Source organism: Empidonax traillii, unplaced genomic scaffold (assembly GCF_003031625.1).
Source record: "Empidonax traillii isolate 1590-97213 ecotype Southwest subspecies unplaced genomic scaffold, ASM303162v1 scaffold100:size1405979, whole genome shotgun sequence".
Taxonomy (NCBI): Eukaryota; Metazoa; Chordata; class Aves; order Passeriformes; family Tyrannidae; genus Empidonax; species Empidonax traillii.
In genome coordinates, this window is record NW_020955293.1 from 1,137,375 (window position 1) to 1,155,777 (window position 18,403).

Sequence of the window (18,403 nt, forward strand, 5' to 3'; positions counted from 1 at the left end):
ATGATAGTGTTTCTCATACAACTCAGAATATTATATGATTCTAAGGGACCCACAAGGATCATCAAAGTCTACCTAAGAATCACACCACGTGTCTGAGAGCATTGTCCAAACACTTCTTGAACTCTGGCAGACTCAGTGCTGTGACCACTTTCCTAGAGCCTGTTCCAGTGCCTGGCCACCCTCTGGAGGGGTTGGGCAACTCTCAGTTCTTCTCAGTTCTGGGTGTACTATCTTCACCCATGCTTTTTAATTGGATAATGGCGTTAACAAATTTTTTAATACTTTGAATCTGCAACTGCTGAAAATAGTAATAGTGAGAAATTTAGACGAATCCTCTTGCTGAATAGAACTTGCAAAATGTCACACAGAATCTTGATTTACTCATTAATTTGCTAAAGCATGTTTGGAATGTCTAACTGCTGGTGCAATTCTGCTCACAGTTAAGCTAATACAATCTTTTTTGTATGTTATAGAGAGTGTATACTGTGAATCTAATTTATTTTGACTCTAAGACATTATGTATGTTTGTAACCTTACATAATTATATGTAATAATTGAAATTTAATTATGTAACTATTTTAGATCTGGCTGTGTTTTGTTCAGATAACTTTTTAACTGCAATAATATCAGGTGAATCACTAAGAGAGTATTGCAGCCGTTTATAATAAACATTATCTGTTATATTTCCATATGCCTAGGTGACTCACAGTATTCCTGCCTGCATTGGTAACATGACAATTAATAGCAAACAACTAGACAATGAGAGTCCTGTCTCCATCTTTGCTGTGAATAAATGCTATGTAACAGCGCAGGATGGTACTTTCTTTGATGGAAGTGGCTTTGCTGCTCTTGGTAAGTGCCACTAAATGAAAATAGTACCTTACTAAATTAATGTTAATGAAAATGTACGCTTTTTAGGTCTTGCTGGAACTGTGTGCAGTCAATTGACTCCTCACACAGCAAGTGCATGCCCTGCCTGTGCATTTCTAACCGAGTCCCGTACGTCCAAAAGTGGTCATTTCTGCAAAGGGCTGTCTTCCCCAAATGAAAGAGCTAATGCTTTTAGCACTGAGAAAGAAATGAACTACCTCTATCTTCAGCTAAGAATATCCATATTCCTGATGTTTAGGTCTGTAAAAGGGAATGGAGACAAAAGGCTTGTGAAGTAACATGAAGGATTACATTTGTACTCTTTACTGTTTCTTACAAATGAGATAAAAGGCACTAAATCTGAATTAATAAAAAACTCCACTTATTTGGGAGTTTATTTTTTCCAGTATAAAATATGAATTATGACTTTGGAAAATTTACTTTGCAAAGGTTCTGCAAGGTCATATTCCAGCAGAATAATTACCAAGCCTTTTAGACCTTTTAATGCCGAGCTATGTATTTTACTTTGTATTGTGGGTTTATAAGTCTTCTGCTAGAAGCTTCTGCCTTCTTTTCAGTCAGGGAAGGTTACAAAGTGCGGTCTGATGTGAACATCACACTGGAGTTCCGTACGACAGCGGTGCATGGTGTTCTTCTTGGGGTCAGCAGTGCTAAGGTTGATGCTATTGGACTGGAGATTGTACATGGCAAGGTAAGCTGCCCTGTGCTGGCACACTCATTTCACAAGGCTTGCTTGAAACTGGGAGGCTAGAACTCTCGGACTGCACTAAATACAAACCAGCAAAATGTGAGGGAGGCAAATCCCCACAGAACTAGTATGGGACATTTTCAGTCTCCAGGTTTCTCATTGCCATCATATGATAAAATGTGCTATTAGCAACAACAAAGTCACTGGAACTTTTTGGATTTTTAATTAGTGTAATTTATATCAGTGTGCAGCCACTCTGACCTCCTGTACTACGTACCTTGTATGTTAGACCAAATATATATCTTTTTTGTAGCTTAATACTTTTTCTACCATAAAGCTGCACTTGTCCTTGAGAAACATTATTGCATGCACTAAGCACACTGTTTTGTAATCACTTCTTCAATATTCATGAGGAATTAACTCATTGTCTACTTCTACTGGCCATTATGCTCCACAAACCTTTTAACAATCAATACACGATTCTCTGGTCATGTCTTGCATAAAAAATGTATACTTGATTGCTCTTAAGTATTTTGTTTTCTCAGAAATAGCTCATTTTTTATTCAAAGCTTCCTAGCTAGAGACAGTGTTAAATACCACTGTTTCTATGGGACATACTTTCTCAGTTAATATTTGCATATTAATCCTCACCAGAGAGTTGAGGAAATGTCTACTGCTTTGAAAAATAAATCTGTGAAAACAATCAATACGTGTATTGATAATGACAAGCGCTTTCAGTTCGCTCTTCTTTCTCTTCAGTTAGATATAGTGAATCATCTTTCAGGTCTAAAGTCTCGGGTTCTGTGAAAAATGTCTGGATTTGTATTTGTAAGAAACATTGAAAGCCCTAGTGAAGTATACCAAGCTAACCCAACAGACCATTGCATAGATAGATCTAAGTCTTTTAGATTTTAAAGACACTTCAAAAAGATTACTCTTTATCCATCAAAATAAACATTTACTTAGCATATTGTCAAACATTTAAATGGAAATCTCTGTACCAGCATGATTGTGTTTTTATCTAGGCAAATTAGTTTATGTATTCTTACTTTACATCTTTATTGGCATCTGGCTGTTTTCACAGGTTTTATTCCATGTCAACAATGGAGCTGGCAGAATAACAGCTACATATGAACCAAGAGGCACAAATAATTTGTGTGATGGGAAATGGCACAAGCTTCAGGCAAACAAAAGCAAACATCGCATTTCACTGCTCATTGATGGGCATTTGGTTCAAACTGATAATCCCTACATCCAGTCTACATCTGCAGATACAAACAATCCCATTTACGTTGGAGGCTATCCTGGTAGGTACAATAATATTTCCCTTCCTTTCTGTCCCTCTTGCTCTCACTCTCACAAGAGTGACTCTTAACACATGTTCCCTCCACCTCCACCCCTTTTGGTTCGCCAGTGGAGTCTGAGAGAGTGTCCAGCTCAGCTGTTACTTCATGTTCTGCCAGTTTCGATTCTAACTTTAAAAACAACTATGTAGCATGGCTTTCTCCTCTCATTTCCCCTCTCATTTCCCAGTGTCCCCTGGGACATACTATTTCTGCAAGCTCTGCACAGGTTATCCCAGTGCATGGCTTGTGCTTGAATGCAGCACTGACTGTTCATGTTGGGATGTCCTAGATCATCCAAATGTGAATAGAACTTGGTGCTTCTCAGGTGTTGGTTTTATCTCTCATTTCAGAGGGAGGAGAAGCAGTTTAATAACCTGGATCTTTGTATTGTTTCTGTTCCCTGGAAATAGATTCTATGCATTTCATGTTTATTTTTCAGCTGACGTGAAACAAAACTGCCTCACAAGCAAGAGCTCATTCCGTGGCTGTTTGAGGAACCTTGTTTTGACCAAGAGCCAACATGCAGAATTCTTTGACTTTAGCAGAGCTTTTGACCTCCGTGGAGTCTTTCCTCATTCCTGCCCTGGGGTTGAGCACTGAACTGTAGCAAAGCCCATCTGGACTGAGAGAGGTTTTTTTTGTTGATCTGTTATTTTGCATTCTCATTTTGTAATGAAAAGAATCAGTGAGAGTCTGCATCTCTTTGATTTTTCTGGTTGCTTTCCAACTCAGGTCATTTTTTTTTTAAATCAGTTCTATGTCTACATTTTAACTAAATGGTTTTAAACAACAAATACCTCTACTACAATGTAATGGCATTAATTGCGTATTTTTCTTTTGGGAATTTTTATTAATCAGTGTTTACAATATGTTTTCTTTTGATTACTTGACAGTATTTCATTTTATTGTGTGTTGGTTGTTTTATAAAAAGGTAATTATTGTGGACCACCAAATAAGACTACAATAAACTGTGCATTATTTCATGTAGTTCAGTTGTCCATACATTTCAGTCAGGAGAAAAAGAACCTACAGACTAAGAAGTGACAAATGTGCCCACAGCAGGGAGGCTGGAACTAGAGGATCTTTAAGGTCCCTTCCAACCCAGGCCATTCTATGATTCTGATGCAATGAAGTGTAAGTGCATATAGTCCGGCAGAGGGAGCAGGAGACTGACTAAAGGCATAATTTTGAATGTCTCAGATGCAGAGTCTAATGAATAGAATTTTCTACTTTATATGGTAGCTCCAGCTTCTTTTCCTTCTGCCTTAAAATCCAGTGCTTCTGATCCTCATTATAGATACATTACAGAAATATCTAGGAGGATTCATGTTGCTCTTTATGCTTTCATGTAATCAGCTTCAGGACAAGCAGCAACTCCTCAGCACAGAGACAAGTATGAAATGTTGTGTTGGTGAAGAAACAATATGGGTCTGACTTGGGAAATACCAGGCATTTTGACAACTAGAACTAATGCACCATACTTTGGAAAACAGTATTTCCTACAGAAGACAGGGAGGCACTTTCGGTGCTCTGCAATTCCTAATTCACAGGCCAGTCAGCCTTTACTGTTGTTCTGCCTCTTCCTTTTCTTACTGTGCTTACCTCTGTTTCTAAAATGAGTCTTCCAGTAGTTGCTTTTGATCCAGGTGTGGGGGACATGTGCTCGATCTGACTCAAGTAAGGACATTCATTCATCAACTGGACAGATCACTGAGCACTGACATACATGTCTCATGCTTTATTATACATCTATAATAAACACAGTTCTTTGCAAGCCACTTCCATCTCCTTTTTTTTTTTTTTTCCTTCTTTGCTTGCTCCTTACAATTTTGTTTGGCTTTTCCTGTGCCCTTTTACAGTTTTTCTGGAGTTAGTTTTGCTCTATGTATTTCATACTAGTTTAAAAAATACTGGCTGAAATGAAACCCCAAAGTGGTTTGACATTGCCTTCAGTGAGTCAGGATTCCAAGCAGTGTCATTTTGAACCCTGCATCAAGGCAGTCCAAGAGAAGAGCTCCTGGAGCAAAGAACTCCTCCACTTAAGCAAGGGTGGCAGAACACAGTCCTTTGTGTAGCTAGCTGTACAGGTGCTGTAACAACACACTTGCTTTGAAGACAGATTCACCACTGCTTTTTGTAATTTCTGTCCTCTGCTTTTATCCAAAAAAACACATTTAGATTTAAAGAGCTTTTTTTTGTTGGTATGGTTTTATTTTTGACATGGGTACAATACAGTGGACACACACTGCTGTACAAATACACTCACGTATTGGCGTACATCAGCAAAACACAGAACATAATGAGGATTGTAAGGGAAACATACACACAAATATTTTGCTTTGATTAGTGGCATTGTATTATTTTCCAGAGAAGACACATATTAATAGAAAGCCATTGAAAAGTCAAAATGAAACACAGTGTGTTTGTATCTGTCTATTTAAACCCAAGATCAGATCTTATAATGTTCACATTACAAGCAGTAATTTAGGCAACATAGTTTGGATAAAATTTCATCCATATCCTGAAATATGTATTTTAGTATATAGTTTTTTGTAATTTCAAATCTTGCCCCACAGAATAAAGACATTTTGTCAATGATAACGCTAGTGGAGAAGTGAAATTGAGAATAGAAAGTTCTTGAGTAGTAAAACTCTAAGCCAAAATATTTTTCCTGGAAAATGCAGAGTGAGGTAGTTAATATTATACATGGACACAGACACATCTGCACGCACACACACATTCGAATGACATTAGCTGCATAAACTGGTTAGAGTATTCCAGTCTTTTTCCATCACCTACTTTTTACAATACTCTCTCAAAGTTTACGATAGTAAACTCTCTCAAAGTCTCGATTTTACAATACTTTGTTGATATGCAAAATGCTTGTCTTTGTAGAACCATGGAGTACATAAATAAATGCTCAAAGCATCTATGGAATTTGAATAAATTTCTCCCTCCTTGCTACCACTTTCTTATTAATAGCTTTCCACACATGTTGCTTTTTGTTGGGTGACGATCCGATTGTAACTTGGTTTTGACTTCAGCTGCTGTGAGGAGGAACAAAATTTCTCATGCCTCCATCAGCAACTTGAAATATACAGCCTGACGTTGAGACCTCATATTTCAAAATGTCACTGAGATTGTTCCATATGCATATGGAACAATGCAGCATATGAAATCAAGTTAGTGTACCACAACAATACAAACCAACTTAATGTGGAACAGTATTAAGCACAGTACACATGGGTCATTAGGTCCATTTGTATCAAAAAAGAATTTTGACATTCTGTTTCAGAGACGGGAGGTATTTGGCCACGCAGCAGTAGTCTGGGCACTGCACGTAGAATGTAGTTCATCTGATAATATGCTCGTTTTATAAAGTTACAGGCAGTTTTAGCATAAGACAAGTGCTCACAAGATGGATTTTATTGCGTCATATATATAACTTTATAAGTTGTGAAGTGGTATCAGTCTTTCAAAAACCCATTGTATTCTGTATGGAATGCAGGGAGATCTATTTCAGAAATAACACTGATGAGATCCAGAACATGCTGAGCAAATTACTGCATGAACACAGGGCTTCTCTGTGATTTCCCTTGCATGGCCATTGAGAACACAGAGTGAAGTTAGTGGGCAAGATGGAGGAGGTCAGTGTATTTGTCTGAAAGTACTGTAGAAAGTTAGCTCATTTGCTATGACATTTCAAATGCTTTTGTTAATGTTTGGGCTTTCTGTATAGTCATAGAACCTCTTTTAATTGGCTATAAATACAGTGATGCTTGGCATTTCCATGAGGCTCTTAGTATTCAAAGCACTTTCCACATAAAACACCTTTGCCAAGTTTGTCCTTCCTAGATGGATGTTTGTAACTCCTCATTGTTCAAGGAATTGTTTGACTGCATTTGAGAGTAGAATTTAACTAATTATCATGTTGCCTTTATATAGAAAGTACTCATCCTGCTTTACAGATGAAAAAAAGGGCAGCATAATTAGGAAGAGTTGTCCATTGCCACAGAGGGAACTAAAGGGTATTGAGAGTGAAACACATGACAAAACATTTATCCTTAGTTCTATAAACAAACCACAGATCTACTATCTCTTGTATACTTATAAGAAATAGTTGTCAAAATAAGGAGTGTATTTTATAATACAACTGTCCTGGTCTTTTCCTGGCTGCAGCTATGTCTCCATTAGTGTTAGGAAGAAAAAGAAAGGGAAAAAAAAAAAAAGCCAAAAAAACCCCAAAAATCAACAGAAAAACCCACACAAAAAACCCCCCAAAACAAAAAACAAACAAACAAAAACCAAAACAGAAAAAGAAACAAAAGCCCAAACAAAATGTCAGGAAGTTTAAAATGTCACTGTTTTAATGAAAAGGATTATGTTTGCTAAATTTTTATCATTTTTTAACCAGAAGGTAAGAAAGAAGACAAGATCTGCCCTCTGTAGACATTATTGTTGCTGGTAAAGTTATTAGTTCAATGTTGATTTCTTTCACTGATCACTAACAAAGAAAGTTAACTATTGAACAACACAATTAACCTAATTAGCACATTCTAGAAGCCCTGCTTCTGGTTCAGATCCTCATTGCACAACTTCAGCAGAGAATCACAAATTAACAGACTTCCTTTGCAGGACACCGTCCTTTGTGTTCACCTGGAGGACTTGGTTCAGAACACTTTTACATTGCTATGTGATAAGCAGCTTCTGCCTCATCCGTGCATCCAGGTCAGAAACAAAACCCACTGCTCAGGCTGTGGGTGTATTCACTGTGCAATATCATCGTCTTAACGATGGAGACATTGCAGTGCAGTTGAAGGTATCAATTCCCATTTTTTGCATATGACAAAGATGAGAAAAAGACTTGCTCTTTTCCAGAGATTTGTGATTTCCCTACTCAACAAACATGCTTTAGTTCAGTAAAGTATAGCCCCAAAGGAGATGACTAGGTGAAGAACGGTGCTTGCTCTTGTGACTAGCTACAAACTAGACACGCTGTCTTACATTTCCAATGCAGTTGCAGCATGTTGTTCTCTTGTTAGCCTGTGTCTTCTTTGACTGCATGTCATCTGTAAAAAGCTGCAACTTTCTGTGTGTTTGTAAAACCCCCAGCATGACTGGGCCTAGTTTGGCTATGGCTTTAAAGACCTAATGTGTAAATTATTAAATCCCACTGCTCATTGGAAGCTCTTTTTCTTCTCCATGTTGTATTATACAAGACCTGAACAAAGATCTCTCTTGTCAATACAGCTGAATAGTATAAAAATTGCTTATGTATTAAAGCTAAAATAAACAAAATAAAAATAATTAGGTTACAAATAGGAAACTATAATGTTTGACAAAAACAAGTGGTGACTGTAAGTTGCACCAGTAACACATATCTTATAGTATGGCATTACACAGACTTAATTCTGGGAGTATCAAGTAAAAGGCAGAGCCAGGGGTATATGCCCCTTCTTACCGAGCAGTTGTCTCCTGAAATCTGTGTGTGTGACAGAGGAAGGAACAAGAGAATGGTCTGTGGCATTACAGTTGCACACAGCTACATGATCCAGACAGACCATTTTGGAAGACTGGTAGTGATATGTAATACAGTGGTACACACTGGGCAGTACAGCTGTCTATACATTAGTCCTTCCTTCTGCCTCCTGCTCCCAGTGTCAGGTACTCCTGAGGAGTGACTGAGAGACAATTATTGCAGTTATGCACACTGTTTACTTTCAGCAGAAAGGTTTTGGTTTGTCACAAGGCTGTGTCTTGGCACTGCTGCATGTTGAGCTTCTGTCTTCCACATCTGACAGGTACCTTCTCTTCTTGAACGTCTCTGTGGTGCTTCTGTGTTACACTGTGGTAGGTAGTGTTTCATTCATCCTCTGATGTTACTGGATTATTTTCAAATATCTATGTTCTAACACCAGGTCAGGAAATGAACAACTTGTATGTGACAGGTTGTTTTCTGCACACCGTACCTTGGGCTGTCCTCCTCAATTCCTGGGCCAACTGGCACAAGTGTAATCCATATGAAAGCATAACTGATGTGATATTTTTCTGATGGTCAGAATCTGGAATACCAAAAGTAGTATGTGCTGACCATCAGTTGGACACTTCAGTAGGGAGGAATGATGTCCTGTAGCTACTGTTTTGTCTCTGCAAGAGCTTCTTAAATGACAGGCATCACTCTTGTCCGTTTGGTTTTGTCCAGTACACTGCAGCCTTCTGCTTCAGCTCGCTTTTGGTTTTATCACCCATTCTGCCTGAGGATTTGCACGGTAGACATCTAACATGTAAGCATCTGGATCCAAGCAGTGCTGACCTGAAACAGAAATTGACGGCCATGAATCATGGGATGTTATGAGCACACTGGGACAGAGTTTCATTTAAACATCTTCGAATGTTTCTCTGACTAGCGCATAGTAAGCCTGGTTTGGTGTGTCCAGATAACATCTTGCCAGGACACACAGAGGGCTTGTGGTAAATCTGCCAGTAATTTTACTCTGTGGGAGCCATGAATGCACTTTCACTTCCAGGCAAGATGACCTGCATTACATCTAGTTATGGACAGGACATTTACTTAAATGGTGAACAAATATGTTTTTTTAAGAAGTGTTAACAACACTCTTACAGTAGAAGTGCTACATTATGAGGTTTTTTTATTTCTTTGAATTTACTGGGCTGGAATTACAACTCTCTGACTTCGTTGATATCTATTTTTAAGTGCTGAAAAGGTAGCTCTGCAAACAACGTGTTCCCGTCCAGATAGGATCTTGTAAAGAAATACAGGGACTATATGAAGGTTTTAGGCAGTTGTCATTTGGCTGGTTAAAATAAAAAAATAAATACAAAAAGTCCTCCTAAGGCTGTTTCAGGGTTTCATTAGGTGGTGATTGGGAAGTCCCTGCTGCCTTTGCCAGAATGAGGCATTTGGTGCCTCTTAATTGAGTAATAAGGCAATAAATTCTAGAGTTAAGTTGATTTGTTGGACTATATTACATTTATGTGGGGTGATGAAGTCATTTAACTGGTGAGGTTACATTGCTGTGAGGCAAAGGATTATGGTAAAATTTTTGTACAGTTACTTATAAGTTCACTGGGGTCCTAATGATTTTATTCAAGTGAAAGCAATATAAATGAATTAATGCCTAATCAGTGGGCTAAGGTACCCTGAAGTATCTAGAATATAAAAATAATTTTAAATGAAGATGCAAATTAAACATCCTGATTTTCTGAAAGAGCGTGGTGGGAATATTTGGGATTGTTTCACAAGGCCTTTAAGATCTTCTCTTTTAGCATCAATTGGTCATCCTGTTAAGCCAGGCAAAAAGTCACTAATCCAGTTTAGCTTTGTGTGTTGCCAGTAATAAAGACTGCTTCTTGTTTGCTGCTGAAGTGTGATGTTTTGTAATAACTTTACAAAAACTCTTTTGGGGTGAATCAAGAAGAAATAAGGAATAATCTAATCAGATAGTTGACAACAGACTTGAACAGAGCATTCAGGATTTTGGTAAGAATAGAGAAAGAAGAGAGCCAGGATTGTGCAATATCAAATTTTGACCTTCAGGCCAGAAACGTGGGGCAAGCCAGTGTTGTTGTTATTACAAGAAGTGTCACTGCATGAAACACAGAAGAAGATAAAAGCCCTACTGCAAATAATTTGCAATCTAAATAAAGCGTTAGTATAGAACACCCATAGGTATAGGGAGGCGAATTCTCAATTCTGTGTTTTTTATTAGAGGGAGGTTAACACTTGGGTACACTGAAGAAGAAATAGGTCTTGGGAAAAGGCTTGACAACAAGATGGAATGTGCTTGCAAAAGGAAGACTAAGGATCTCTTAACCAAGGAAAAATGCTGAGTTATGAGAAAGGTAAGCAAAAGGTCAGATAAATTTGGCAAGACTGTAAGGGGTGCTCCTGTGGGGTGCCCCTCCAGTCACATTGGAGTTGGAGAAAATCATGGGCATTTGTTTTAACAGCTTTTGGGTCAGGCTCCTTTCCTCTAAACGCACTGGAGAGTAGGAGCGACCCAGCTGTGTCAGAACTGTGCTGCCCTGAGGTGTTTTAGGAGGTTAAGGACGTTCAAAATTAAATTTTTGAAAAATGAGACCTACCTATATTTCCTCCAATTTCATGTAAACTTTGGATCTGGCCCCTCATGTTCTGTGATGATCCACGGCTAGGATGGAAAAACAAACTTTCAGTGTGTATTTTTCTGTTATAACCACTACCTTATCACCCACCATCTGTGGTAAGCAAAAGTGTAGATTACTGCATCACAGTTAACTAAACCTTCTATATTATTTATTTTATGTTATATTCACTCAAAGAACAAAATTATGTGGCAACATGGGAAGACTACAGAAAAGACTTTCAGATACAATTTACCGTTTCCCATAATTGTTAATAGTTATTACCTTACAGAAATAAAATCATTGAAGACTTATGGACAGATGTAAGACAATTCTTTTGGGTTCTCTATGCAGCAAGTTTATAAAATATATGTTTAATGTACATTTTTAGTGGTGGTGTAAAAGAGGACAGATTGATTCTATATAGGAACTAATTATTAAGTAAAATTAAAAAAAATCAGATTAAAATTTATCTGACCAACATAACCATAAATTAGCAATTTTAAATTAGAAAAAGAGTTCTTGTAACACAATGAATCTCTGAAAAGGGAACAATCCATTTATAGTTCTGACATTGTTGTTCAGGAAAAACAGAATGTTCTGCTTTACCCACCTGTTTTCACAGTGGAATCGAGCCAGGATGTCTTTGGCTTTTGTTTGGCTGTTGAGTTGAATTGCCATAGAGACTTTTGAATGCAGTGGAGCATACACTCTTATCACCCCCTCGGGTATGTCAGACTGCAGGTATGGGGGAAAAGTGACAGCTCCCTAAAATCAATATTCAATAGCATAAGTCTAAGGCAAATATTTCAGAAGCAGTTCTGCAACTCTTTTGAAGTTGCTTGCAAAAATCAGTGTCCTGCACTCACTTGATTATTCAAAAAACATATTTACAGTCATACAAATGCAAATTTGTAGACACAGTATAATGAGATGCAACACAAAGGCCCAAAATCCTTGGTAAGTATCACATAAACACATACAGAGTAAAGCCTTTGAATTTTAAGTTATTTCTGTTAGCATTGTTCAGTGAGCCAACAGCTTATGTAAAAACATATAAAAATTATTAGGAATATCTGTTCTTCCTTCTAAAGAGGAAATTCTCCTGAGGCATAAAAATTCAGTTCTCTGTTTCCACTTCCTATAGCTTCAACTAGACTGAAGTGTGTGTACAGTAAAATATCAAAGTACCATATGGTTTCTGTTAATTTGAAATTTGACCTTGTGTAGGGTTCAAACTATCATCTATGATGCTTATGCTCTCTTCCATGATTAATGGTGGATAAATCAATTAGCAAGGTTTGCATTCCAGTTCTAATCCAGTTAATACCATGCTGAGCAGAACACAATAGTCTCTCCAGTCTCTGTCTCTGTGTAATTTAGAACATCTGAGACCTGGGGATTGTGTTAAGTGCTCTCAAAATTCAACTCAGTTATCCAAACAGAGTTTGCCTCCAATTTACCCTTCATATTTCAGCTACCTGCCACAGCTACCCTCGTTTTTATTAGATGTAAAGCCAATTACTACGATCAATGGACTTGTCTTCCTGAAGGTGCAATGACCGCAGTAATTGACTCTCCTCGGAGAGAGAGCCTTTCTGTGTTTGTTCCAGGCTGAATACAAGTTTGCAACACAAAGTAATCTACATGACCAATTGAAACAAACTTCTCTGTCTCCATTTGCAGCACCAGTATGTCTCCTACCCACAAATATATATTGGTCGATGCTGGCAAATAGATTCTCCAGAAAGCTGAATTAGCATGGACTCACAATTCATACATTACATTTATTTTTCTACTTTTTTTCCCATACATTCCCTTCTGCATTTTCTCTGTTGTCTGCACTAGGCTGCTCATTCTCTATTTTTTATAATCTCTTAATATCACTCCTTCCTCATTTGTCTTTTCTTTTTTCTTAAAGACTGTTCTTAAGTAACTATAGAGTCCTTAACCATTTCCTTAATTACTTCTCCTACAATTCACCAATTTTCATTCTTTTAAACATCCATGGAGGACTCTAAAGACTTTCTCTGCAGGTTATTAATGGTAGTTACTACATGAAAATACTAAATATAAGCTGCTATAGTGACTGTATATGTTGTGCATGTAGACACAACATTCTTTATTGCCCAAACTGTATGTTGCACCTAATATATAAGTAAGTTATTTTAGTTAACTATCAAAGCAGCATACCTCAAATAACCTCTTAATCTCCTTATTTAGGCAATGGAGAAAAGTTGGTGGCTTTAAGATCTCCAAAGAAAGAATCTATCAGATCTTTCTGATTTTCTATCAGATTTTCCTAAGTTGGAACTGCACCTGGAACCCTGGAAATCCTCAAAAGTACCGACCTCTCCCCTCTGACTATACAGGGAATAACAACACAAACTACTTCACTGGGCACTTAACCTTTAGACCCAATTTAGGTCCCTATGGCAGGCAAACTTTGAAAACTATCTTTTTATCACACCTCTGGTCTTTCAGGTCTCTCCCGTTCCATGGTCTTTCTCCTTAGAAGTTTTCTCACTCCTTTGTCAAACATCAGCTGCCTCTTGCTGTTGTTCATCGCTGCCTCATTCATTTTTCTCACTTGGGAAATCAGGAAAGATGGGACCTAAAGGGAAGAAACCAGAATATAAGAATATATAGTCATTTCCTCCCCAACACTGCTGTTAGATCTCTTGAAAGGCATCAAATTTTAGGCAACAGAAACTCTATTTATTCCTAGAAGATACACGCAAATCGTAGCTCTCTCCAGCAGCCTACCATTATTCCTTCAGTGACACTCTAGATCTTCTTTCATGCCATATGAAACCCTTAGGGATGCTTAAAGTTGCAGGAACTTCATTAGGAAGTAGTCTTTGCAATCCTCCTCATACCCTCATTTTTGAGGAAACAAACTGAGACTGTCAAAATCTTCAAGCCAACCTTCAGCAGCCCAACAAGTAGTACACACTTTTGGTCTCATATTGCCATGGGCTAGACTTTAAACAGACATTTAATCTCATTCAAATTTACACATATCACCTAGACATCTAGATTAAATCACTCTCTTATGCATTATTCTATGTAAACAATGGTGTGGGACAGGGTAATTCATGCTAAAATAGATGACTTAGGTAAGTGAGGTAACTCTCAATCCACAGATATCTGTCACCCTATCTCATTCTGGACGTAGAAGACTTCAGCCAGTTTTCGAAGAATAGCCAGCTGTTTCTTCTTGGAAGGTCAGTTTACCCTGATTTCTGCAGAGCTATTGCATATAGCAAAATACTGGCCTGTATTGGAGCCCTAGAGAGGGAACCAACATTACTCACTGTCCACAGGATGTCCTGGTACCGAATTAAAAGCCGCACGATGTGTGCTGTGGTGGCAGCTGCTTGCATTTCTTGTTGGTTTGCACGTTTCCCTTTGTAGATGAAGAGGTTTGGTGCAACAATCATAGAAACATTCCACAAATTCATCTTGTTTTTTGCTTCATTAGCAACCACCTTCTTCAGGAACTGAAGAAAGGCCTGGAAAAAAACCCCACTTGTTATGTTGAGTCTCATGAAATAATTTGCTTCTGAAATGCAACACTTTCAATTGCACAGCATGTCAGGCTCAAAAGCTGCTATAATTGCACTTAAAGGTGAAATTTAGGGGTTTTTTGTGTTTTAATTTGGATTATTCTATTTGGTACAACCACCTGTGTCAATCAAAGAGGAACAGTTAATGCTATCTAAATACACATTAATAAATTATCTATCACTTAGAGCATAATCCCAAATTTGCAAGTTAAGTACAGTGTCTACACTAAGGCACTGAATCCTATAGTGGAGGAAAGATGTACAGGTATTGCAAGGGAATAGTTACTTTCTTCATAGATTTCCAAGTGTCCATTTTGATGTGTCTGACCAATGCTTTTTATATCAACATCACCAGGGTGATCAGTCTTTCTTCAAATGTGCACCAGTCCCAAACGTGATTTGAAATATTTCTGCCAGCTACCCCCAAACTTTTATTTTGGGATAATGAAAACAAGAAGAGCTCTGTTGTCATTCACTGATGTTACTTCTGCACATGCACGGCAGAGTCCAAGCAAACTCATTTCCCTTTTGGGTAGTTTATTCAGAATTTTGCTTGAGTGACTGAATAGGATGGATTGCAGCTGTGGTTAGAGCTGGGGTCTACCAATGAGCCCTTTGCAACACTGTTACGGTTTCAGCTGGGATAGAGTTAATTTTCTTCCTAGTATCCTTTCTATCCTAGTGCTGTGTTTTGGATTCAGGATAAGAATAATGTTGATAACACACTGATGTTTCAGTTGCTACTAAGCAATGTTTACACTTAGTCAAGTGTATCTTTAGTTTCTCAGGCTGCCCTGCCAGTGAGGAGCTTGGGGATGCACAAGAACCTGGGAGGGGCCACAGCCAGAAGAGCTGATTCCCACTGACAAAAGGGATATTCTACACTGTATGGCATCATGCTCAGTATAGAAATGTGAGAAAACTGGTCTGGACTGCTGCTCAGGGACTGGCAGGGCATCAGTGATGAACACTGGTGATCAGTGGTGAACAACTGCATTGTGCATCACTTGTTTTGTATATTCTAATTATTTTATGATTATTATTTTCCCTTTCTTTTCTGTCCTATTAAACCGTTTTTATCTCAACCCATGAATTTTATTTTTTTTTCAATTTTTCTAATCCATCCCACTGGGCGGGGGAAGAAGTGAAGGAATGGCTGTGTGGTGGTGTGCTGGTTTTGGCTGAGGTAATTTTCTTCACAGTGGCCAGTATGTTTTGGATTTGTGCGGAACAGTGCTGATAATACAGAGATGTTTTTGTTATTGCTGAGCAGTGTTTACACAGAGCCAAGGCCTTTTCTACTTTTTTGTATGCCATGCTGGTGAGGAGGCTGCGGGAGCATGAGAAGCTGGGAGGAGACAAAGTCAGGACAGGTGACTACAACTAACCAAAGGAATGTTCCATACCATATGACATCATGTTCAGTGTATAAAGCTGGGAGGAAGAAGAAGGAGGGAGGGGATTTTTGGAACGATGGCATTTGTCTTTCCAAGTAACCGCTGTGCATGATGGGGCCCTGCTCTCATGGAGATGGCTGAACAAAACTTCCTGACATTGCAATTAAAACATTTTTACAAACCCAAGAATTACAAAATAGTAACTGCGTTGGAAAAAATTTCTAGAATCTCATCATATATAGCAAGTAGAGATACATAGAGAGTTTTGCCATCACTTCCATTTTTGTAAAAAAGCCTAGTAATAATTAAGACTACTCCTCTAGCATGTGTTTTCCATATGCAGTTCTATATCAAAATGAACTTTGGTAGCAGAAAAAAATTCTTTACAGAGCACTAGTAGAAGATCTTCAGATGCTTTAAAGAGGGTTGTTCCTGTCCATTACTGTATACATAAAGACAGGTAAAGAAGGAACCTGAACTGATAAAGTTATACGTAAACTGACTAATGCAAGACTTTCAGAGGTGGGGGACCTGCATGGTCCTGATGAAATGTCTGGGAGCTTCCAGGCAGCTTGTTGCCTTAGGTTTCCTTTATGTAGAACCAAGCCTGAAAATGCAAGCAATGTCCCCTAGGGTCGGGACATAGTTGCAGTCAGATTTGAGAGCTCCCAAACACCCAAAATGCTTGTAGCCACCGTGTCTGTATCAGGAAGTAGTACATGCGAGCGGGCATGGGTTTGTAAGGCCAGCCAACTGAGGATGAGATCCTGATATTTGTGCTACAGATACATGTTTTAACTTTGGATTATTTCATCTGGTCCAGTGCCCCAGAAGCCCTTCAATACTGGGAGTGGAGTAGGCAAGCTCCTTGAGGGCAGCTTCTCATTTTCATTCATCCTGGAGAATTTCATTTATACAGAAAACCCAGAAACTGGACTTTCTTTCTCCAAACTATGTGAACTATGTGAGGAACATGCTTATTTGAAATGGATGCCCCAGAAAAAACGATGTCTGAGACCCAGCAGTTGGATACCTCCAGCAACTGTTTCTTAATTGCTTGTAAAAGAAATGACAACCTGGGAATTTGAACATCTTTTCAAGGAGATAACAAAAAACACAGATGAATACTTTCATGGTAAATCCTCTGAAAAAAAAAGTCTCTCATTTAAAAGTCAAAAGCACCACAGATGGCAGGTGATAGCAAACAAAGAACTTACCTTGGCTGTATCTCTGTTGGCTTCAGGCAGCAGCATGATCAACAGATGCAAAGCTTGTAGCTGTAACTTGATCTTGGAGATTTCTAAGGATATGAATAATTAATATTTTTGAAATCCCAGTTGCAATTGGTTTGTGTAAAAACCTTGTGTGTCAGCAGTTCTAGAAATAACAACTACTGCCCGGTTGAGACTAGCATGTTTAGGTGTTGTTTAGGTGTTGATTTTATATTTTTCAAATATAAAATCAATTTAATGAGTGGAGGTTTCCTCATCACCTTGGATCTTTGTCACATGGGGAGACAAGGCTCTATAAAATTCTGTCTACATAGTAACAAGCCAATATTTTTCAGTACTAGCTAGTTTTTCTTAGATATCTGGGTATTTTTTGTAGGGAATAAAATAATTTCATTCTGCACAGATGCCTCCTGTTCATTCTTCTCCAAACTGCTAAGCCATTGTAACTGCATGCAGTCCAGGACTTTCAAGGAGCACACTCAGGTATGTGAAGGTTATAGGAAAAGGTCAGCTCCTTCTGCCCCTTAAACTACCTAATGGAGACACTAAAAACTTGGCTTGAAACCTTACAGTTTTCTGTACCAATTTGCCTAATTAATTCATCATCCTGAGAGTTTCACTCTGTCCTAGCTCAAGTGACTTTAAAGTGAAGTCATAGGTATGGCAAGGTACAACTGCATTCTTCGTGGAAGAGAAATGAACAAAATGTACTGAGAATGAGAGAGCGTACGTACACTGAAAACAAAACCTGACTGCCTGCAGCTTTCTGAGATCACACATATCTCTGTACCAATATTCTGACCTCAGCATAAACCTTAAGTGACATAAAATAGATCCAAGAGAATATCAGCTAAAGAGCTGATTTTGTGTTTACCTTGCAGAAATTTTCATTTGTGAAACTTGTAACTGGTGTGAATCATAGTCTATATATGAAAGTAATTGCTCAGCCATTGTTTACTCATAGGTTCCAAATTTTACATTGAACAGTTGTGTTATTCATTCAACATACTTATGCTATTAGCTAAATGCAAACACTTTTTTCTATTTGTAAATGAAATCTTGCAGAAAATTCAAATGTTTAGGCAATGCACTGGGCCTGTTTTTCTCGCACTGGGCCTATTTTTCTACTTCAGAGAGAAAGAAAAATTACATTTTT

At 38.2% G+C, this 18,403-nt stretch overlaps 2 protein-coding genes across 3 annotated transcripts in view; one reads left to right on the forward strand and one right to left on the reverse strand.

The window, feature by feature from the left end:
* LAMA1 (laminin subunit alpha 1) overlaps positions 1-3,997 on the forward strand; it is a 100,491-nt gene extending 96,494 nt beyond the window's left edge. Inside the window, exons 60-63 of the mRNA XM_027882066.1 lie at positions 699-852; positions 1,449-1,582; positions 2,664-2,886; positions 3,365-3,997. Coding sequence (XP_027737867.1) covers positions 699-852; positions 1,449-1,582; positions 2,664-2,886; positions 3,365-3,525 — 672 coding nt within the window. The 3' untranslated portion in view covers positions 3,526-3,997. The remainder of the gene's footprint in view (positions 1-698; positions 853-1,448; positions 1,583-2,663; positions 2,887-3,364) is intronic.
* Positions 3,998-7,260: 3,263 nt separating this feature from the next.
* The window catches only part of ARHGAP28 (Rho GTPase activating protein 28), a 74,005-nt gene continuing 62,862 nt past the window's right edge, over positions 7,261-18,403 (reverse strand). For both annotated transcript variants that reach the window (XM_027882069.1, XM_027882068.1), the window contains exons 10-15: positions 17,233-17,315; positions 14,367-14,564; positions 13,520-13,663; positions 11,663-11,817; positions 11,032-11,096; positions 7,261-9,238 (exon numbers count right to left, since the gene is read on the reverse strand). In XM_027882069.1, the coding sequence (XP_027737870.1) occupies positions 9,147-9,238; positions 11,032-11,096; positions 11,663-11,817; positions 13,520-13,663; positions 14,367-14,564; positions 17,233-17,315 (737 nt within the window). In that variant the 3' untranslated portion in view covers positions 7,261-9,146. The remainder of the gene's footprint in view (positions 9,239-11,031; positions 11,097-11,662; positions 11,818-13,519; positions 13,664-14,366; positions 14,565-17,232; positions 17,316-18,403) is intronic.